At 39.3% G+C, this 23624-nt stretch overlaps 2 protein-coding genes across 3 annotated transcripts; one reads left to right on the plus strand and one right to left on the minus strand.

The window, feature by feature from the left end:
- Window positions 1-404: 404 nt before the first annotated feature.
- On the minus strand, window positions 405-2019 carry LOC113076061 (ADP-ribosylation factor 6-like). The gene is made up of 2 exons (XM_026248721.1): window positions 1869-2019; window positions 405-1780 (listed from the first exon to the last, which is right to left on the minus strand). Exon 2 carries the CDS (start codon window positions 1497-1499, stop codon window positions 972-974), a length of 528 nt encoding a protein of 175 aa, XP_026104506.1. The 5' UTR covers window positions 1500-1780; window positions 1869-2019; the 3' UTR covers window positions 405-971.
- A 10447-nt stretch (window positions 2020-12466) lies between these two features.
- Window positions 12467-18862, plus strand: LOC113076063 (pre-mRNA-processing factor 39-like). Of its 2 annotated transcripts, none has more exons than XM_026248724.1 (14): window positions 12467-12620; window positions 13685-14136; window positions 14205-14330; window positions 14433-14551; window positions 14632-14799; window positions 14879-15041; window positions 15385-15492; window positions 15617-15781; window positions 16174-16300; window positions 16380-16648; window positions 17869-18053; window positions 18134-18208; window positions 18392-18509; window positions 18602-18862. In XM_026248724.1, the coding sequence occupies exons 1-14, from the start codon at window positions 12608-12610 to the stop codon at window positions 18689-18691; spliced, it is 2178 nt and encodes a 725-aa protein (XP_026104509.1). In that variant the 5' UTR covers window positions 12467-12607; the 3' UTR covers window positions 18692-18862. The 2 variants fall into 2 exon arrangements, with proteins under 2 accessions (XP_026104509.1, XP_026104510.1); XM_026248725.1 differs by having other exon boundaries at window positions 18605-18862.
- The last annotated feature ends 4762 nt before the right edge of the window (window positions 18863-23624 follow it).

The following is a 23624-nucleotide window of genomic DNA, read 5'->3' on the forward strand; positions in this document are numbered from 1 at the left end:
CAGCAAAAACACGAAATCCATCACATTCTGCACGTGCTTAGAGTTTCTCATACTGTTTAAAACCAAATAAAGCAAAATTAAGGAACAGAATGAAGAAATATGTAACAGCAAAGGAGTGTTAGTCTTCCTCAGTGTTTCTGTCTTTTTCCAGTCCAAATATGATTAAAACAAGAACAAATATCTGTCAACGGGCTCCGAAAATCATATAATTGAAAGGAAAACAAACGTCTCAGTTTCTCAGAAAACGAGACTCGAGGTGTTCCCAGTAAATGTGTCATGATTTACAGAAGTTTAAAGATTAGTTCTGGAGAAACACTGAAGAAGAAGAGATTGGGTTTGTTTTGCAGTGCTTAAATAAAACCTGAACCTTGTTCCACATCAAGAAGATATAATCATACTGGATATATACATATATAGAGATTTTATTATTTCTTCAGCATAACAAATAAGTCAAAATAATAAAGCATTAATTTAGTATACAAGAAAAAGAGGTTTGGTGTGATTTGTGCGGTTATGGTTGGAGGAGATAGAAACGGGTTTAAGTCGTCTGGATTGGATCCGAAACACTCGTGATGAGGCTCAGATCACTGGTTCCTGGCTTCTCCACGTCTTTAGAGGAGCACGTCCAGAAAATATTGAATCCAAAGCTCCTTCAAGGACAGTTCCTTCAACAGAACACAGTCAGATCTTTCTGCTTTAGTTCAGAGCTCTGCTCGTCTTACATTCGTTATACGCGATGGCACAGAGGTCAACAAACAAGCTGCCATTTTTGGACTGACAAACCAAACACAAACACCCAAAATCCTCCGGGATTCAGGAAAACGAGCCCACAGCTTCTGAACGTAATACTTTACGGACATTCAACAGGAGTGTACGAAAGAAAAATTGGGTTACATGTCAACAAAATCAAAGAATGAGAGTAAAACCGAAGAAGTTTACAAACAGAAGTGGATTGCTTCTAGTTGGGCGCGTTAGGATTTGTAGTTGGACGTGAGCCACGTGAGCCCTTCGTAGAGTCCGTCGCCCGCCGAGGCGCAGGAGGGCTGGACGTACCAGTTGCGATCTCTGATCCGAGTCAAGCCCAGCTTCTCCTGGATCTCGTGCGGCTTCATGGCATCCGGGAGGTCTTGCTTGTTAGCGAAGATCAAGATGATGGCGTCACGCATCTCTCGGTCGTTAATGATGCGATGCAGCTCCTGTCGAGCCTCGTCGATGCGGTCGCGATCCGCACAGTCCACCACGAAGATCAAGCCTTGGGTGCCGGTGTAATAGTGTCGCCACAGCGGCCGGATCTTATCCTGACCGCCCACGTCCCACACGTTGAACTTGACGTTCTTGTACGTGACGGTCTCCACGTTGAAGCCCACCGTCGGGATGGTGGTGACCGACTGTCCCAGCTTCAGCTTGTAAAGGATTGTCGTCTTCCCCGCCGCGTCAAGTCCAAGCATCAATATCCTCATCTCCTTGTTGCCAAAGATCTTCGAAAGCATCTTCCCCATCTTCTTGGCAGTGCATATATAAGATTTGTTGCTGGAGGAAAGCGAGTTTTTGGTCAGTTAGAAAAGCACTTTTATTGTTTGGCTTTCAAAACTCACACAGCGCTGTAATCAAGCGTCACAACTCAGAGACTGAAGTCGGTATATATGTGCGGATCTGTGACGCGTCTCTCTAGTCTTTATTAAAGTGAACCCGGTATCGGGTCGCGGTGGTTTAGCGCTCATTCCCTTCCGACGCGCGTCAGATCGTCAGTCGTTCGTCCCGAGTTCCCTCTCTTCCGTCCCTGAAACACGAGAGAAAGCGGATGAGAGAAGGGAGGGGTGTCAAACACAACTTTGTTCTTGTAGTCTCGATGTGCCCACTAAATTTACCTCTTCTAACAGTCCCCCTCTCGCGTGCCCCGGCTCGGTTCTCTCCAGTCGCTCTCTCGGTGCGGGTCGTTCAGTCGGTGTTACCGGAAAAGGTGCGGAGCTGCTTCAGCCGCCACTTCCTCTGTTTTTCGCTCAGGCGCACTGCGCTGTTTGGCGTTCTGGCGCTCGGTTCTACTACGGCGAAGGTTCTGCTCATTAATATTCATGACGCGTGTATCTTCCATTGGAGAGACGGCGGCTACGTCAGGAATGCGTAGTTAATATTCAACAGACTGGACTTTGATACATTGGGATTACCAAACAACGCAATCTAATTTAAGGTTTACAGATACTCTAGATTTACCTGATATTTGTAAAAATAATAATAATAATAAAAACACCTCAAATGTATTTGTGATTTCAGCAACAGAGGCATAAGCTAATTTATATTCATAACATGAGAATATGGACCTTCGCCGTAGTAGATTCGTCAAACGACTCAAGCCCGATCTAAATGAAGAAGACGCCACTGAAACTCGGGAGAATATAATTGTAGTGTTTTTTCAGAGGCTATTCTATTTAAAATACCGCTCTCATGTTATTTTTACAGTTTGATGAAGGCTTTTAATGTTCGCCCACATCCTCTAAAGACGTTTAAGGGGCGTAGCTCATGACGTCACAGCGAGTTCAAAAAATGCCTCGTTGAAGTAAAACACCTATAAATACATGCACATTTGCATTTTCCTCAGACTTGTTAATACATGCATATTTGCATCCACCCCCAGAGGAAGTGACTTTCATGTGTAGGAAATAAATCGACCAGGCATTGAGGTGACTGATGTTTGTTTTATTTTGAAAGAATTCAAGTCAAAGAGAACTCTTTATTATATAAAACCCGTATTTTTAAAACGAAGCGTTTTTTATAAGTTATTTGAAAACCCCCAAATCCATTTCCAAACACCCTCTTGAAAATACACCTACATTATATTTATTTACTGAATTCAATTCTGTTCAGTTCAACATATTTTACATATATTTTGTTTAATAATTTAAGGAATCGTGTGTTTGAGGTAGGCCTAATTTTTAAGCCTTTATTTATTCAGCTATCATGTTGGCTAATCCAAAAACACCAACAGCACTTGTGTAGGAATAACAAAGATAGATTAAATCTGTGTTTTTCGTCTAGTTGTAGTCAACTAATTTCACAAAAAAGCCAGAGAAGTTCTAAATGTGGACATGTACATGTAAAAAGTACATGTAAAGTACAAGTTAAAAGTTATTTTTAGGGTCAATAACTTGAGTTTGAGGTCTGTGTTACGCCTCCTAGCTGTAACCATAGACATATAAATACCTCATTGGCCGCTTTGAGCCGTTATTTACATATGTATATGTGTGTATTTATGTATGTTTCTCGAAATTGATTCTGAATAATTCAGATTGCTTTCATTTATTTATTTCAAAATGTTTTGTGTTATGTTATCCATTGTTGACAGTTTTCATACTTAAGCTGTGAAAGGAACATTTTTAAGGGCTCAACACAACAGCTTTTATGATGCAGAAGCCACTAGTTTTTAATTCTGAATATATTATTCAGGTGTTTTGTTATTTATTTCAGAAATTCTTGTGATATACAGTCATGGCCAAAAGTTTTGAGAATTACATAAATATTAGTTTTCAAAAGTTTGCTGCTAAACTGCTTTAAGATCTTTGTTTCAGTTGTTTCTGTGATGTACTGAAATTACAAGCACTTCATACGTTTCAAAGGCTTTTATCGACAATTACATGACATTTATCCAAAGAGTCAGTATTTGCTGTGTTGATCTTTCTTTTTCAGGACCTCTGCAATTCGACTGGGCATGCTCTCAATCAACTTCTAGCCAAATCCTGACTGATAGCAACCCATTCTTTCATAATCACTTCTTGGAGTTTGTCAGAATTAGTGGGTTTTTGTTTGTCCACCTGCCTCTTGAGGATTGACCACAAGTTCTCAATGGGATTAAGATCTGAGGAGTTTCCAGGCCATGGACCCAACATTTCAACATTTAGTCACTTAGTTATCACTTTTGCCTTATTGCATGGTGCTCCATCGTGCTGGAAAATGCATTGTTCTTCACCAAACTGTTGTTAGATTGTTGGAAGAAGTTGCTGTTGGAGGGTGTTTTGGTACCATTCTTTATTCATGGCTGTGTTTTTGGGCAGAATTGTGAGTGAGCCCACTCCCTTGGATGAGAAGCAACCCCACACATTAATGGTGTCAGGATGCTTTACTGTTGGCATGACACAGGACTGATGGTAGCGCTCACCTTTTCTTCTCCGGACAAGCCTTTTTACTGATGCCCCAAACAATCGGAAAGGGGCTTCATCAGAGAATATGACTTTGCCCCAGTCCTCAGCAGTCCATTCACTATACTTTCTGCAGAAGATCAATCTGTCCCTGATGTTTTTTTTTGGAGAAAAGTGGCTTCTTTGCTGCCCTTCTTGACACCAGGCCATCTTCCAAAAGTCTTGGCCTCACTGTGTGTGCAGATGCGCTCACACCTGCCTGCTGCCATTCCTGAAGCCCCGATCAAATGATTCACGAAACGCGCTTCGGAGTCCCGATCTGAATCAAATGTTTTGTGAATTCGCTCCGATGCCTCAAATTGTGGTTAATCTTGCAGATCATGACTTATATCTACTCTTCCTCTCCCTGCAGTTTGGTAATATAAAGATTCCTCCTTTGAACTCCCACCTCTTCTGTGGGTTTTATTGTTCTGGGTCTGAATTTGGGCTCCTGGGGTCTCAAAAAAGAAACATTCTATCAATGTAGGCTACTAGATTAACTTTTAATAAAGTTAGTAATCCCACAGTCCATAGCATCAGTAACTGTATAATTTAGTAAGGGAAAATTAAAACAAAATAGGATGAGTTTCAATTTTTATTTATGTAGCAATGGTCATCTTAACCTCTGTGCAGTGTTCAGGTTATTTCAGGACCCCAAATTAAATTCTAATTCATCTAAATGACATGACACTTAATGACTTTACCAAAACAGAAATTGGGATGTCTGATTGTATATTAGTGTAATAAAATCACTCAGAATCTTCATATAGTGCTTTTGTTTAAAATTGTAATTTTAAATGTTTTCCAGTAAATGGCAGAAATCTACCACTTAAGTACGGCAAATTTTTCATATGACCATGTATGAAAGCAAGAAATGTAGATATACTTTAAAGTTAACTACATATTTATTTTGTATAAGCATTTCATATAAACATGTAATACTTTTTTTTCAAAAATGTAACATTTAAACAAATTCCATATCAACTGTATAGTAAAAACATTAAAGGAAGTGATGTTACAATTCATGATTGTCTAGATATTGGTGTTTTTAATTTCACCTCTTAAAGCACTTTCTTTTATCAATGCAAATATCAGTATTCCACATTTTTTGATTAAAACATCAAAACATTATGCATTTGTAATTGCAGTTTAAATGCATTTATATCTTGCATTAAACAGTGTGTGTAAACATCTGTCGGGGTCTCTAGAGAGCGATGTGTAGAGGATTAAAACTTGAGCCAGAGGTTCTTCACCACTATGAGGAGACCTTTGACGTTAACGTTCTTCCGTCTGGTCTCATCATCCACCCTGATGCTCCACACCTTGGTGCAGATGGCAAAGTGGTGGACCCAAATGAAGAACCTCCCTGTGGCCTGGTAGAGGTTAAGTGCCCTGATGTGAAAGAGATCGGAGAGGCATCCCACGTTGAGTTTATTGGGGACAAAACTTCAATGCAAAACTGAGAAAGAAACACACATGCATGGTCCCTATTAAATAAACTGATAAACTAAATCCTTCTACAGCATTTATTAATCTTAGTTGATGTTCATTTCAACATTTACTAATGCATTATTTAAATCAAAAGTGGTGCTAACAACATGAACAAAGATGTATAAATACAGTAATAAATGTACTCTTCATTGTTTGTTCATGTTTGTTAATGAATTAACTAACATTAACTAAAGGACTAGTATTCTACAGTGTTACCACTTCATCTTTGTAAATAAGTAACGGTAGTGAAATTAAAGAGAGAAGCTTTAGCTCCATCATTAATCTAGACAGTCAAAGGGCTCACTCTGTATATTGTGCTCATAACACCATTTAGTTTATTATATAAACGGCCATATAAGTTAAAACGTAATAAGAATTCATTTAAACTTTGAATTCTTATGAAGTCTCAGCTTTCACTGCTAACTACGTTAGCGATATCGCTATCTATTATTAATAGTCTGACACTGGCTGTCAACATAATGTTAAAAATGACCAAAAAACATCGAAAAAGAACAGCCGAGTCTCATCTGTGAAAGATAACACCCCGAGATCTGTTTTTATTATCGTGTGACGGTTTGTAGGTATCCAATCTGTCTATGATTCTGGTTTGTTTTCTTCTTTCCTGATGTGAGAGTTATGAGAGTTGTCCGCTCCAATATGGCGGCGACGTTGACGTGCGGTCGAGCGGCCAATGAGGCGTCTAGGTATTTTATTTATTTATTTTTATGGACTCCGAAGCGCGTTTCGGGAAATATTTGATCGGGAGCTTCGGAGCGAGTTTGCAAAACATTTGATTCAGATCGGGACTCCGAAGCGCGTTTCGCGAATCATTTGATCGGGAGCTTCGGAGCAAGTTTGCAAAACATTTGATTCAGATCGGGACTCCGAAGCGCGTTTCGCGAATCATTTGAGATCGGGGCTTCGGAGTTTGCAAAATATTTGATTCAGATCGGGACTCCGAAGCGCGTTTCGCGAATCATTTGATCGGGGCTTCGGAGTTTGCAAACCATTTGATTCAGATCGGGATTCGAAGCTCGTTTCGCGAATCATTTGATCGGGAGCTTCGGAGCGAGTTTGCAAAACATTTGATTCAGATCGGGACTCGAAGCGCGTTTCGTGAATCATTTGATCGGGGCTTCGGAACAAGTTTGCAAAACATTTGATTCAGATCGGGACTCCGAAGCGCGTTTCGCGAATCATTTGATCGGGGCTTCGGAGTTTGCAAAACATTTGATTCAGATCGGGACTCCGAAGCGCGTTTCGCGAATCATTTGATCGGGGCTTCGGAGTTTGCAAAACATTTGATTCAGATCGGGACTCCGAATCGCGTTTTGCGAATCATTTGATCGGGAGCTTCGGAGCGAGTTTGCAAAACATTTGATTTTATCATGTAGGCTACTAGATCAAGTTTTAATAAAGAGAAAAGAGGTTTAGAGACAGATTTTTGTTAATAGCCTGTTAGTAATCCCACAGTCCATAGCATCAGTAACTGTATAATTTAGTAAGGGAAAATTAAAACAACATAGGATGAGTTTCAGTTTTTTTTTTTAGTTTTTTTTTTTTAGCAATGGTCATCGTAACCTCTGTGCAGTGTTCAGGGTATTTCAGGACCCCAACTTAAATTCTAATTCTAATACTGCATCATACAAGTGTTTATTTGAGTTGAATATTTTGATATTCATGCAAGGAAACGAAGCCATAATTTGATAAGTTTACATTTACATTTATTCATTTAGCAGACGCTTTTATCCAAAGCGACTTACAAATGAGGATAAAAAACAACAACACAACAAAAACAACAAAAAGAGCAACAAAAAGTTTATAAGCGAGAATAAACAAGATGCTTGCAAAATGAAGGCAGATATTGTCTGATATGTTAAGAAATAATATAAAATAAAAATGCTAAATAATTTAGCCAAAATATTTGACTCAAAAAGTCCAGATGATTCAAGCTGTTCGTGACTGTGAGTGTAACAGCAGCAGCAGAGATTATTAACCGGAAATGGAAACATTTAAAACTCTGATTCCTCGATTTAAAAAAATAAATAAAAATGTAGCAAAACATCACATTCAGATGATATGTAGAAGTCTCTGTGATTATCAGTGTCAGACTGTGTGTGGTGTTTTGTCCGGGGCTCGTGGGACAGGCGCACTACTCTGACTGTGACGTCATCATCCTGGGGAGGGACTTTGAGAGGATTCAGATCATCCCAGGAGCCAAACACGGGAACATCCAGGTGGACACACACTCACACACACACACACACACACACACACACACACACACACACACACACACACACACGGTTCTGGCGTCCAAACAACATCAAGGTCTTTATAAACTGTTACAGCACTTACTCAGAGTGACACATAGCATAGCTTTTAGTCTCATGGTTGTAGTTTGAGGTTTAGGAATTAGTTTTTTTAGCTGTCTTCTGCTGAATGCTAAAAAGATGATGCTTTGAACACCAAACGGTTGATGGTACCCATTCACTTCCATAGTATTTCTTCCTGTAGCATAGAAGTCAATGGGTGCCGTCAACTGTTCGCTCTCAAAACAACATCTTTAGTGTTCAGCAGAAAAAAAAGCACTTGTTCAGGCTGAGGAAGAGTAAACAATCACAGGATTTGATTGTTTGTTTCCTCTCACACAGACAATACAGTTATATGAGTGTTAATCTAAACTGTGTTTGAATATGAAGCACTTTGTGTGTGAAGACATTTGTGAATCAACCAATCAGCTGTCACTCGATTTCAGAGCCGCTAACTAGAATAAGATCACAGCTACTTTTAATTTCAGTATAAATATGGAGTTGATAACACGAGGCTTGATGAAATAATACTGTGATAAAGATAAAGCATATTTATAATCATCGAGGCTCCTGCAGACGTATGTTTCAGGAAGATTGTCCAGGGTTTATTTTTTGCTCTTTTCTTTTACCTGCCACTGTTCGACTCGGACACAAACACGAGAGATTTTAATTTGATGAAGGTCATGGTGTTCTTCTTCACCGCAGAGAATGATGCTCTTCCTCTTGTTTTCCAGCTCAAATATCTGAACATCCTTAAATCGAGAAGCATTTACTGAAATATAAATGAGTTCATGATTAAAACAAGAACAAATATCTGTCAGTGGCTGAGAAAAACAATAGTTTTCACCTTTGGCAGATTTTTTCCCCCGTTTTAAGAATTAACCAATAAAAATCTAAATATAAATATATTGAGTAGATAATAAAAATTAATATCTGAGGTCATTATGCATCTCCTGTAAATGTCTTGGTTTGATGATGTTCATATATTAGCACTGGAATACAGAGTGTAATCATTGTTTCTTCTCCAGATTATTGCTGATGTGAGGAAGCAGTGAGGAATCCGCTGTATCAAGCTCTCTGCCCTTTAACCTCTCAAATCTGAATATATACGCCAATCAATCTAATTTTATATCGAGTATGAAGAGATCTGTAATATACTTGACTGAATGTAATGAGAAAATAAATTACTTAATGCAACATCCATTATTTCTTTGCTGGGTTTAAAAGTTTTTTTATGAATGATTATGTCTTCTTTTATTATAAACATGAGTGCAGTATTAGCATTGGTATCAACATTATTAGAAATGTCTGAATGAATCAGAATCAAACGATTAAGTGATTAATGCAGAGATTTTCTTCCGTAGTATTTCTGTCTTGTTTTCTGGTATAAATTAATGCTTTGAAACGATTAATGGCTTTAGAATATGAGCTGGTCATTCTGTCGATTCATTCAGGTCTGCTCTGGGTTTAGTACAAACACAACACTAGTCTGTGGAGGTATAGTCTCGTCTCTGAGAACAGCTTTCCTCAGCTTTCCTTAAGACTGTCCTTGTCCTGTTTGCAAGTGGCTAAAAGGGAAGAAAAAAGAATACATAGAATCAGTTCACAGTTTTATGAAAAGCAATGAAATCCTTATAATCAAGTGATGATACACTTAATCGGTAACACTTTTGAATAACGGTCCATTAGTTAATATTAGTCAACTACTTTAGTTAACATGATCTAACAAGAACAATCCTTCTACAGCATTTATTAATCTTAGTTGATGTTCATTTCAACATTTACTAATGCATTATTTAAATCAAAAGTTGTGCTAACAATGAAAAACTGTATTTTCATTAACATGAACAAAGATGTACAAATACAGTAATAAATGTACTGTTCATTGTTCATGTTCCTTTCCTGATGTGAGAGTTATGAGAGTTGTCCGCTCCAATATGGCGGCGACGTTGACGTGCGGTCGAGCGGCCAATGAGGCGTCTAGGTATTTTATTTTATTTATTTATTTTTTATTTATTTATTTTTTTTGGACTCCGAAGCGCGTTTCGGGAATCGTTTGATCGGGGCTTCGGAGTTTGCAAAACATTTGATTCAGATCGGGACTCCGAAGCGCGTTTCGCGAATTATTTGATCGGGGCTTCGGAGCGAGTTTGCAAAACATTTTATTCAGATCGGGACTCCGAAGCGCGTTTCGCGAATTATTTGATCGGGGCTTCGGAGCGAGTTTGCAAAACATTTTATTCAGATCGGGACTCCGAAGCGCGTTTCGCGAATTATTTGATCGGGGCTTCGGAGCGAGTTTGCAAAACATTTGATTCAGATCGGGACTCCGAAGCGCGTTTCGCGAATTATTTGATCGGGGCTTCGGAGCGAGTTTGCAAAACATTTGATTCAGATCGGGACTCCGAAGCGCGTTTCGCGAATTATTTGATCGGGGCGTATAGTTTCTACAATATTTAGTAGTAGCTTACACGATTTATCTATATCATTTTACTTTAGCTTTATTTCAATTACAGAAAACTGTTTTTAGTAGTTTCAGTCTTAGTTAACAACAATGACACATAGTTGGTTGCTTTGGAAATTACTAGTTAGGAGTAAAAGTGTAACTGTGTGTGCTTATTTTACATATTTATTTTTTAAAATAAAATGTAAAAATTATATATTGTTCATGTTTGTTAATGAATTAACTAACATTAACTAAAGGACTAGTATTCTAAAGTGTTACTACTTCATCTTTGTAAATAAGTAAGGGTAGTGAAATTAAAGAGAGAAGCTTTAGCTCCATCATTAATCTAGACAGTCAAAGGGCTCACTCTGTATATTGTGCTCATAACACCATTTAGTTCATTATTTAAAAGGCAATATAAGTTTAAACGTAATAAGAATTCATTTAAACTTTGAATTCTTATGAAGTCTCAGCTTTCACTGATAACTACGTTAGCGATATCGCTATCTATTATTAATAGTCTGACACTGGCTGTCAACATAATGTTAAAAATGACCAAAAAAACATCGAGAAAGAACAGCTGAGTCTTACCTGTGAAAGATAACACCCCGAGATCTGTTTTTATTATCGTGTGACGGTTTGTAGGTATCCAATCTGTCTATGATTCTGGTTTGTTTTCTTCTTTCCTGATGTGAGAGTTATGAGAGTTGTCCGCTCCAATATGGCGGCGACGTTGACGTGCGGTCGAGCGGCTAATGAGGCGTCTAGGTATTTTATTTATTTATTATTTTATTTATTTATTTATTTTTTTGGGACTCCGAAGCGCGTTTCGCGAATCATTTGATCGGGAGCTTCGGAGCGACTTTGCAAAACATTCGATTCAGATCGGGACTCCGAAGCGCGTTTCGTGAATCATTTGATCGGGAGCTTCGGAGCGACTTTGCAAAACATTTGATTCAGATCGGGACTCCGAAGCGCGTTTCGTGAATCATTTGATCGGGAGCTTCGGAGCGACTTTGCAAAACATTCGATTCAGATCGGGACTCCGAAGCGCGTTTCGTGAATCATTTGAGATCGGGGCTTCGGAGTTTGCAAAACATTTGATTCAGATCGGGACTCCGAAGCGCGTTTCGCGAATCATTTGAGATCGGGGCTTCGGAGTTTGCAAAACATTTGATTCAGATCGGGACTCCGAAGCGCGTTTCGTGAATCATTTGAGATCGGGGCTTCGGAGTTTGCAAAACATTTGATTCAGATCGGGACTCCGAAGCGCGTTTCGTGAATCATTTGATCGGGAGCTTCGGAGCGAGTTTGCAAAACATTTGATTCAGATCGGGACTCCGAAGCGCGTTTCGCGAATCATTTGATCGGGAGCTTCGGAGCGAGTTTGCAAAACATTTGATTCAGATCGGGACTCCGAAGCGCGTTTCGCGAATTATTTGATCGGGAGCTTCGGAGCGAGTTTGCAAAACATTTGATTCAGATCGGGACTCCGAAGCGCGTTTCGTGAATCATTTGATCGGGAGCTTCGGAGCGAGTTTGCAAAACATTCAGATCGGGACTCCGAAGCGCGTTTCGCGAATCATTTGATCGGGAGCTTCGGAGCGAGTTTGCAAAACATTTGATTCAGATCGGGACTCCGAAGCTCGTTTCGCGAATCATTTGAGATCGGGGCTTCGGAGTTTGCAAAACATTTGATTCAGATCGGGACTCCGAAGCGCGTTTCGCGAATCATTTGAGATCGGGGTTTCGGAGTTTGCAAAACATTTGATTCTATCATGTAGGCTACTAGATCAAGTTTTAATAAAGAGAAAAGAGGTTTAGAGACAGATTTTTGTTAATAACCTGTTAGTAATCCCACAGTCCATAGCATCAGTAACTGTATAATTTAGTAAGGGAAAATTAAAACAACATATAATGAGTTTAAAATTGTTTTTTTTTTTTTTTTTTTTTGTAGCAATGGTCATCGTAACGACGTATTTATATGTCTATAAGGCTGTAACCAGAAATGACGTCACGGTTGTTTTGAGTTTCGTAGCGCGGTGCGCATGCGCAGACACTCGTGTCCTTCTCTCGGCTCGACGCATCGGTTGTTGAATGCGACAGAACGCGGCCATTGGACCACATGTTATCAACCGCATTAAACTTCGAATAAGTTGTGAAAATATCTGCCGTTTGATTCCAGTTTCATGGACGATTCTGGTAAGTATCTTTCCCGCCGTAGTTTTCCCGCATTTGCGTGCGTTTGTTTCTGTGGTAAATGAGCGGCGTCGGTTAGTTAGCATCTTAGCTAACGCGTGAAGAGACCAGGCCGACACCAGACCGTGTTCATACTGTAATAACACGCTGTGCTGGTTTTGAAACGAATTCGCCTTTGACATGGCACTGCGAGCGTGTTTTGATTAATTACTCGCGTACGTTCACAAACTAATGTTAATTCGACGAATCATCGAGTGTCTTTTGAGCAGGAAACGCGACACAAACGTAATATACAACCATTATTCCTCCTCTGTGTGTTTACACAGACCAAACACATGATAACCCTTAGCAGTGCGAAGTCTAACAAATAGATGCAGTTTAGACGCAATTATGAGCATTTGTAAACGACTGGATTATTTTTGAGGCGTCTTTATCACAACTTTGCGTTTGTCAGATCGACTTTATTTGTAAATCGCTTTATGTAATACTAATTGTGTCAAAGCAGCTTTACAGTGTTTAAAGAGGTCTTATGCAATTTAAAGTCTTCGATTCATTACATTTGTAATGGCATTAAATGTTGCATGAACTGCATATTTCTCAGTATTTTTTATTTGTTTTCCTGAAGAAATATATGAACATCCTGATATTAAGAGACAATGCTGTCCACAAGTTTCTGATCAGAAAATGTATTTTTCGGCTCATCAAGGCTGCATTTATTTAATAAAAAAACTCTTAAAAATTGTGAAATATTATTCTAATGTAAATCATCTGTTTTCTGTGTGGATCTGTGTTAAAGTGTAATGTATTTCTGTGATGCTCCGCTGTATTTTCAGCATCATTCCTCCAGTCTTCAGTGTCACATGATCTTCAGAAATCAGAATAATGTGATCATTTACTGCTCAAGAAACATTTCTGATTATTTCTTTTAAAAATCACACCAATCCCAAACTAGAACAGCAGTGTACATTTACTGAAAAGGCTTTATCTCCTTCTAGAAGTGTTTCTAAAATCTGATGAACATGTTCGCTGTAGTCTGTGAGATGATTATGTTGACGTGTGTTTTTCAGGTGAGCTCATGACCGAGATGTTGGACAAGAATAACGGGGACGCTCCTGCTATGGAGGTCCCGGGGGTCGATTACGTCACAGAGCCGACGGTGAACCCAGAACCCCACGAGTATGATCCGATCCAGCAGACGTCTGCTTCAGAACCGCTTCAGATGCAGAACGACGACCACACGGCCAGCGCTCCAGATCCCGGTGTGGAGATCTCCAACGGACAGCACACGGAGCCGGACGCTGTGACGCAGCCCGAAGCCGGCGACTCGGAGAGCCCTTCCAACATGGAGCTGGAGGACGCTCCTAAAGAAACCTCGGAAGCGGTGGAACCGGCGACAGACGCAGCTTCCGCACAAGATCCCGGGCTTCCTGCGGAGTACGAGCGGCTCTTTAAGGTTGTGGAGGACAACCCTGAAGACTTCAACGGCTGGGTGTACCTTCTGCAGTATGTTGAGCAGGAGGTGAGTGTCTTTAAAGCAGTCACATGCAGACGTTCATCAGTGGCTCATGAGCGTTTCTCTGCTTTCAGAACCACCTGGAGGCTTCGAGGAAGGCGTTTGATGCCTTTTTCCTGCACTACCCCTACTGTTACGGCTACTGGAAGAAGTATGCAGATATCGAGAAGAAGCACGGATACATACACATGGCCGACGAGGTGGGTCTCAGTGACTTCAGGACTGAGCAAGGCGCAATAAAGTCACAAGAACACACATTTAAAAACAAAGCATCATGATTTGAGTGTGTTTTCCTGACGCAGGTTTACCGCCGAGGTCTGCAGGCCATTCCTCTCAGCGTGGACCTGTGGCTTCACTATATCACCTTCCTGCGAGAGAACCAAGACACTAGTGACGGCGAGGCGGAGAACCGCATCCGAGCGTGAGTGCTGCGCTTAACAAACAACAATACGATGATTTAATGCCCGAATCTACTGGCTTACAGTCCATGTGTTCCTTCAGGTCCTATGAGCACGCCGTTCTGGCCTGCGGCACTGATTTCCGCTCCGACCGTCTGTGGGAGGCGTACATCGCTTGGGAGACGGAGCAGGGGAAGCTGGCCAACGTCACGGCCGTGTACGACCGCATCCTGTGTATTCCCACGCAGCTGTACTCCCAGCACTTCCAGAAGTGAGCGTCGCTTCAGATATCTGCTCCGATACGCCTTCAGGCTTCCCACTGATTAAACACCATCACCTTCTCTGTTCAGGTTCAAAGAGCACGTCCAGAGCAACAACCCCAAGCACTTCCTGTCTGAGGAGGAGTTCGTGCAGCTGCGGGTGGAGCTGGCTAACGCTAACAAGCCCAACGGAGACGACGCTCCGGGAGAAGAGCTTCCTCCGGGAACAGACGACCTGCCGGATCCAGCCAAGGTAAGAACGCCGTCTGTCATCCGCGGGCTTCAAAACATGGCAGAGGTAGGGTACGGCGTCTGATCCTGGACACGTGTGCAGGTTTGAAGAGGTGTCTTTCCGTTAGCAGCCAATGAACACCTGAGGTTGGCATCCAATCAGGGACTTGGGCTTAAAGTGGGACGGGCTCGTGACGGCATGCCACCGTCCCATCACCGGCCAGAGCTGATTCACTGGGTGTGCAAACCGTACTGTTTCTGTCAAACTCATGGTGACGTAGACCTTTTGCGTAGCTGGACATCAGACGAGATAAAGTGTTTGCTCCTGCGATGCGATGCTCAGGACGCTGTGTTCTGCTCTCCAGAGAGTGACGGAGATCGAGAACATGAGGCATAAGGTGATCGAGACCCGCCAGGAAGTGTTCAACCACAACGAGCACGAAGTCAGCAAGCGCTGGGCCTTCGAGGAAGGGGTGAGTGTCTCCTTTATAATCATCTTAAATCACTTTGTGAATCGCTAAGCAGAATTGAAATGCATGCGTCTTATCGAAACTCAGTTCTTTTGGTTTTCTAACGAACGCCGGTCTCGCTCCACAGATCAAGCGTCCGTACTTCCACGTCAAGGCCTTGGAGAAGACGCAGCTGAACAACTGGAGGGAGTACCTGGACTTCGAGCTGGAGAACGGGACGCCGGAGCGTGTGGTGGTTCTGTTCGAGCGCTGTCTGATCGCCTGCGCTCTCTATGAGGAGTTCTGGATCAAGGTAGTTACACGCTGCAGCCGCTCGCGCTCGCTCCCTCTCTCCAACCTTTGACCTCCCTCATCACTTCCACAGTAACTCTTGCTGCACTCTTTGTGTGTAACGTTGATATTTGACTGTATCTGTTATATTAGGGGATGGCCTGCTTGCCACACAAGATTTGACCGCAGCATTTGCCAACTACGTTGCACCTCTCCGTCTCCTTCTACCTTACAGAAACTTATCTTATTGGTTCCATGAAGGTGCTGATGGGTTTAAAACAGAAATTCTCAAAACGATCTTGTCAATGGAAATTCAGCAGTTGCGGGGATGTGAAGCGAAAGCTCAATCTTTATGTGCTCTCTTCCCTCTCTCTCTTTCTCTTTCTCTCTCTGTCTCTCTCTTGTTTTGTGAAGTACGCCAAGTATCTGGAGAGCTACAGCGTGGAAGGCGTCCGGCACATCTTCAAGAAGGCCTGCACCATCCACCTGCCCAAGAAACCCACCGTGCACCTGCTCTGGGCCGCGTTTGAGGAGCAGCAAGGTGAAATATGAGACGTGCCGTCCAACTGGTCACAGTAAAGAAGTGTATTATCCGTCTGATGTGTGTTGATGTGTTTCAGGCAGCGTGGAGGAGGCGCGGAGGATCCTGAGGGAGATGGAGGAGGCTGTTCCTGGTCTGGCGACGGTGAGGATGAGGAGGGTGAGTCTGGAGCGCCGGCACGGACACATGGAGGAAGCAGAAGCCCTGCTGACAGATGCCATCTCCAACGGGAAGAACAGCAGCGAGGCGTCCTTCTACGCTGTGAAACTGGCCCGACAGCTGCTCAAAGTGCAGAAGAGCATCGGGAAGGCCAAGAAAGTGCTGCTGGACGCCGTCGAGAAGGATGAGGTGCGGGTTCACTTCCAACATGAAACAAAGATTTTAGATTCATAACTGTAATATCATTATTTTACATATTTAATTATGCATTTTATTTTTTTTATTTATAAAATGTATACATTTTGTTTTAAAGGATTATATTTTTTTTATGAATTATAATAAAGATATTGTTTTACTTTCAGTAAATTAACAAAAAATATTTAATTGTCTGAATGCGAAATGGACATTTAATCTTAACTAATATTTATTTTTTTATATATTCAAAAAAAAAAAAAAAAAATCAAATATATATATATATGTAATTTATTTTGATACATTTTTAAACTTTTTTATTTTGAATTAAAATAGATTTTTTACTTTCAGTAAATTAACAAAAAAAATTTTAAATTGACACTTACATTGTTAGAAAAAATTTCTATTTTGAATAAATTCTACTCATTTTAAGTAGAAACACAGGTTCCCTAAAAATCTGAAGCAGCACAACAGTATCAACACTGATAATAATGATTTCTAAAGGATCATAAAACCCTAACCCTAATCCTAACTGCAGTAATTATGCTGAAAATTCAGTGCTGTGTCACAGAAAAAATTATATTTTAAAGTACAATAAGATTAGAAAACAATATTACAAATTGCAATAATATTTCACAATATTACTGTATTTTTGATCAAATAAATACAGCACTGATGAACAGAGGAGACTCCATTAAAGACATTAGATATCTAAAATATATACATTCCTATTAGTGTCAGCCCTAGATTAGTTATAATGTTTCAAAATACAACGGCATTGTTTTGATTTGTGATGGAAAGACAAATAGTGTATCATTTAAAAATAATAATAGTATTAAAATGTTGTCTCATTCTAGTGAACCAAAAAAAAAAAATCAGTTTAAAAATGGAAAGCGATAACTTTGTCATAATATCGTTTCAAATATTAAAGCTGCCGCAGTTATTGCATGCTTTTGTCCTGCACTTTATTTGTGCCATTTAATTGATTTTTGACTTGTTTTATTCCTTGAAGACCAAGAAAGTAGTGATGAAGAGTTTAATTGAGCAGTTTCTGTACGCATAATTATGTGTTCAATAGTTTTGACAGGAAACCCAAGAGTGTCAAAGACAAACAGAACATCGTCTGAATGAAGCAAGGTTTTAATGTTGAATCACAGAAGTGAACTGAACTCTAGCAGCCTCAGCCGTTGTCTCATCAGGTTGTTTGTGTTTCTCAGACGAACCCGAAGCTGTACCTGAACCTGCTGGAGCTGGAGTACAGCGGAGACGTGCAGCAGAACGAGACGGAGATCCTGGCCTGCTTCGACCGAGCGCTGAACAGCCCCATGTCTCTGGAGCAGCGCCTCACCTTCTCTCAGCGCAGGGTCGAGTTCCTGGAGGACTTCGGCAGCGACATCAACGTGTGAGTGTATGATCTGAGTCTCAGACGGCTGTGCTTCTCTCAGCAGAGCTGCTCTGACAGGTTCTGTTGTCTTCTCTCAGCCTGGTGTCGGCGTATGAACAGCATCAGAGACTGGAGACGGAGCAGGAGTCGCTGAAGAGGAAAGCAGAAAACGGGTGAGGGACAGGAAGAGCAGAAACACGTCATAAACCCATCGTTTATGTATAAATATCTTAATCTACTTTAATCAAGTGTAGAGATGTGGCTCCGTGTGTAACAGTGACTCCATTAGTGGATTCGTGTATTGAAGCGCTGGTTAGAGGATGTGAATCATTGAGACGGATGTGTGTCGTCTGTAGATCAGAGGAGTCGGACTCAAAGAGACAGCGGACAGACGACCAATCAGGAGCCTCGGGTCAGATGATGCAGGACATGCAGGACAATCACGCCGGATACAACTACAACAACTGGTACCAGGTCAGTCCTGCAGTGTGTGTGTCTCTGTCTGTGTGTGTGTGTGTGTGTGTGTGCTCAGCGTGACCGTGTGTGTGTGTGTGTTCTCTCTCCAGCAGTATAACTCATGGGGCGGTCAGAACTCCTGGGGTCCGTACGGTCAGTACGGTCAGTATAACCAGTACTATCCTCCTCCTCCAACATAACGGAGCCGGCCGTGTGCTTCAGCTTCTACATTCATCGTCTCCAGCCACACACTGTGTGTTCCTTTGGTTTGTTAATGAGATCATCTCCTCTCTGTGTGATCCTGTTTTCAGAGAAACGTGACATGATGTTTTTTATTTTGCCTTGGTTTCATAATAAAGAGATTGACTTCCTTCCTGTCTGAACGAGTGATTTTTATTGTGTGCTGTTCAGTAGTCTGCTGTCATTAATGTAAATCATGAAGATCCTGTAGAAGGGAAAATCAGTCCATTATGTCCATTTTTGCCACTGAATTAAGTTATTAAATGTTTATTTTTATATTTGCACAAAAACAACTATGCATAAAAAGTATAACGATATACTATACATTTAATTGTCAATGCATTTGAGATTAAAGTGATAATATTTGCTTAAAGTTCCTATGTGAACTGGCAAAATTGCACAAAAATTACAGTTTATAATCTTTAAAAACAAATTGCATTAGATACATTGATTTCCCTAGTAATCGATATATATATATATATATATATATATATATATATATATATATATTTACATAATGCCAGTAAATTATGCATTATGTATATTTTTTTTCTTTTTAAATGTTGCTTTCGAAAAAAAAAATCCTACATATGTGTACAGATATAGTCTTGTGTATTTATTTATATTAAACTTTTTAAATATAATCTATCATGCAGCTTCTGAAAGACAGTTGCACAAAGCACCTTTAAAATAATTCACACCAATCATCCTTATTTTATTGGTCTAAAATTATTATTTGTAGAATTATTATAAAATGTAGGACATTTGCTCGTTTATTCTCATGTATATACTATTTTCGCAAAACAAAATATATATGTATATATTGTGCACACAAGTGGCAAATTCGTGTATAATATAATTTTTTTTAAATTTTTTAGTAAGTGGTGGTGGAACTATGATGTCACTTTGTAGGCAAAAAACCGTTAAAGAAAAATATATAAATATTTTTTTTAGAATAACCAATTAATAGTTCCCTGTATTTTATATTGTTGTTCGACAAGGTTTAATTAAAAAAAAAAAAATATTTGCCCTGAAATGCAAGAAGCTAAGCTAAAATAACATTTTTTTGTACGGAAGTGTGTATTTAATAACAGCAGAGTGAACGAGGGTCTGGATATGGTACGATTACATTTAGTTAATACAGAAATGCGTGATTTTATGTGTCCTTTAGTTATGATTTATGATTTATTCAATAGACTATTTATTACTAGTGTCTCGTTTCAGTTTTGTATTTATTCCGGTTTATATGAGAAAGTTAATGTAGCGTGTATATTTCACGAACTATGGTTGAACACAGAGTTTATTCTTGCGATAATCCAGAAGTTTATGGAAAAACCCCATTTGTTTTTTGGCGAGGTCTCCATTGACGTCACGGTCACGTGGTCAGACTCTTCCCAGAGTTCCTCGCTCCGCGCATGCGAGCTGTCCTTTCCTCATCCGGTTGTGGATCGAAGAGCATCATCCGAAGTAAGGCCCGGTGATCAAATCACTTCTCGGTCGCGTTTAACGGCTTTAATGTGCGTTAATGCTGCATGAACCGCTGCGACAACCGTTACCGTGTTTGACGATCAGATCCCGAGCAGAAATCCGTGAGAACGAGCCGCTTCTGTGTGTTTGTGTCTCTCTCCGCGTGCTTCCCTCGCGCCGCCGCTGACGACACATCACTGAGCTATTATAATAATAATATAATATAATATAGCTCAGTGGAATACACTCATGAACTCTGATTATACACCGTTCAACAAACACCGAAAGAATCGGTTAATCATTTCTGTGCATTAAACCTTAGTCTCGGTGTTGATTCTTAATACTGTAATGTTACACTTAACATTTAAAAGTGTTGCATTTTAAGTTTAAATTATAAAGTTGCATTATAAAATTGTTAGGTATTTAAAACGTAAAACAAAAGTTGCTTTTAACTTAAAAACTTAGTTTAAAAGTTAAGTGTTTGCTTTTAACTTGAGCCATTTAAAATGGCTGTTAAACATTTTAAAAATTTAGTTTTTAGCACAAGTAGTTTTACCTTTTTTTGGTTAAACTTAGTTGCTTTTAACTTAAAATTGTATCGAGCTTTCATAAAATGCTGCATTCAGCATTAAAAGGGTAACTAACTTAAAAATGTTTTTATTAAAAGTTTTTACCTTTTTAAATGTTTAACATTTATCTTCAAAAATTGTTGCATGAACGTTCAGAATTGTTTGCTTTTAACTTAAAATTGTTTTACATTTGAAAATGCTACGAATAACTTAAAATGGTTACAAATAATGTTTAAAATTGTTGCAGTTAGCATTAAAAAAATGTATTTAACATAATTACTTGAAGAACACTGTTGGGTATAAAACGTAAAAGTTTTGCTTTTATCTTTTAAAAAATTGTTTACCATTTAAAAGTGTTTGCTTTTAACTTTAACACAATTTAAAATGGCTGTGTTAAACATATTCTTTTTAGTTTTTAACACAAGTAGTTTTACCTTTTTATTTGGTTAAACTCAAAGTTGCTTTTAACTTAAAATTGTATTTAGCTTTAAAATGTTGCTTTCAACATTTAAAAATGATTGGTTTTATCTTAAATTTTTTTTTAACCTTTTAATTGTTTAACATTTAACTTAATGTTTTGTGAATGTTCAGAAATGTTTGCTTTTAACTTAAAATTGTTTAACATTTGTTACAAATAACTTGAAATGGTTACAAATAATGTTTAAAATTGTTACAACGAACATTGAAGAGTCTTTAATTTTGTAAGATGTACCGATTGATGCAGCTGATATGGTGTGTGTGTGTGTGTGTGTGTGTGTGCAGCTCATCATGCAGCTGTTCCTGCGCGCTCAGACTCTTCACACACTCGATGTGTCTGGACTCCAGACCGTCCGTGATCTCAAGGTGAGCCGCTCCGCTCTCGCAGCTGTGAGCAGAGTCTGCTGAGGTTGTGATGTGTGTGTGTGTATGACGATGGTGTGTGTGTGTGTGTGTGCAGGCTCATGTGCAGGCTCTGGAGGGTGTGTCTGTGGACGAGCAGGTTCTTCTTCTGGCTGGATCTCCTCTGGAGGACGATGTCTCTCTTCTGGACTGTGGTGTGTCCGAGCACTGCACTATCGAGCTGACCGCCAGACTCCTGGGAGGTAATCACAATTCTACACTTTTGTAGATAAAATAAAATATTATAATAATAAAATAAAAAAGGTAAATGTTTTCATATTTAAAATTTACTTTTTATGTATTTTTGGTAAATATGTAAAATCGATATGATTAATTTATATATATATATATATATATATATATATAAATAAATTAATCATATCGATTTTACATATTTACCAAAAATACATAAAAAGTAAATATATATATATATTGTGTAAGGAAAGTATTCAGACCCCTTAAATTTTTCTCTTTGTTATATTGCAACCATTTGCTAAAATCATTTAAATTATTAATTTTTTTTCTCATTAATGTACACACAGCACCCCATATTGACAGAAAAACACAGAATTGTTGATATTGGTGCAGATTTATTAAAAAAGGAACACTGAAATATCACATGGTCATAAGTATTCACACCCGTTGCTGTGACGCATGTATTTAGCTCAGGTGCTGTCCGTTTCTTCTGATCATCTTTGAGATGGTTCTACAGCTTCATCTGTGTTTGATTATACTGACTGGACTTCAGCGGTCTATAGAAGAGCTTACAGCTTGACAGGGCTCCACTCACTGGTGTCTGTGTTTGTGTCGATCAGGTAAAGTCCACGGATCTCTGGCTCGCGCCGGTAAAGTAAGAGGACAGACTCCCAAAGTAAGTCAGTGGTTCCTTTAGTAACGAGTGTTTGCTGTAGTGTGGGACAGAAGGTCTGACCGTGGTTCTGTCCGTCTGCAGGTGGACAAACAGGAGAAGAAGAAGAAGAAGACGGGCCGGGCCAAGCGTCGCATCCAGTACAACCGCCGCTTCGTCAACGTGGTGCCCACCTTCGGAAAGAAGAAGGGTCCCAACGCCAACTCCTAAACCAGCTCGACTCGCTCGGAGAAACTGATCATAATAAAGATTCTCTCTGAACTCTGAGCCACAGACTCCTGCTTTACATGAACACCAGGACACGGATCAAATAAGAGAAGAGACGGTGCAGAAATATACTGATTAAAATAGAAAACTTTGACTTGTGCTAATTATTCTCATCTGGAGGAGGTTACAAGCAACTCCTTAATTGCATGTTAAATATGATCCATTACTATATGTAAAACAAACGGGTCAAATTAAATATAACAATTTGATAGGTTTAAAGATATTCTGTAAATATGCAATTCATTTTACTCACACAAAAAAAATCGCGCTCTTTATATACATCTATGAAAACAATGTAGTTTCAAACGCATGCTTTTATATATTTTAAATTTAATTTAATATATTCCATTTATACATAAAACAGCAAATGACTTGTAAATATAACAATTTTATTTTTTCAGAGATGAATTAATATTTAAATATTTTTTTTTATCTCTACTAGTTTATATCTATAGACAGAGACATAATATTAATTTAAAATAAATAATTATATACACACTACCGATCAAGAGTTTGGGATCAGAATGATTTTTTATGTTTTTAAAGAAGTCTCTTCTGCTCATCAACACTGCATTTATTTCATCCAAAATACTGTAATCTTTCAAAAATATTATTACAATATAAAATAATGGTTTCTATTTTAATATCCTTTAAAATGTAATGTATTTCTGTGATGCTCCGCTGTATTTTCAGCATCATTCCTCCAGTCTTCAGTGTCACATGATCTTCAGAAATCAGAATAATATGAGGATTTATACTAATATTCTTTAATCCCAAATTTTGACTGGTAATGTGTATATATTTATGAGCACACACACACACACACACACACACACACAGCTG

This window comes from Carassius auratus, unplaced genomic scaffold (genome assembly GCF_003368295.1).
Source record: "Carassius auratus strain Wakin unplaced genomic scaffold, ASM336829v1 scaf_tig00018493, whole genome shotgun sequence".
In the NCBI taxonomy this organism is placed as follows: domain Eukaryota; kingdom Metazoa; phylum Chordata; class Actinopteri; order Cypriniformes; family Cyprinidae; genus Carassius; species Carassius auratus.

Excerpts from the sequence above, each read along its gene's own strand:
- LOC113076061 (XM_026248721.1), bottom strand. The coding sequence starts at position 1,499 with ATGGGGAAGATGCTTTCGAAGATCTTTGGCAACAAGGAGATGAGGATA.
- LOC113076063 (XM_026248724.1), top strand. Across the intron at positions 14,331-14,432 it reads ACATACACATGGCCGACGAG|GTTTACCGCCGAGGTCTGCA; the intron begins GTGGGTCTCAGT and ends TTCCTGACGCAG. Across the intron at positions 16,301-16,379 it reads CGCGTTTGAGGAGCAGCAAG|GCAGCGTGGAGGAGGCGCGG; the intron begins GTGAAATATGAG and ends GATGTGTTTCAG.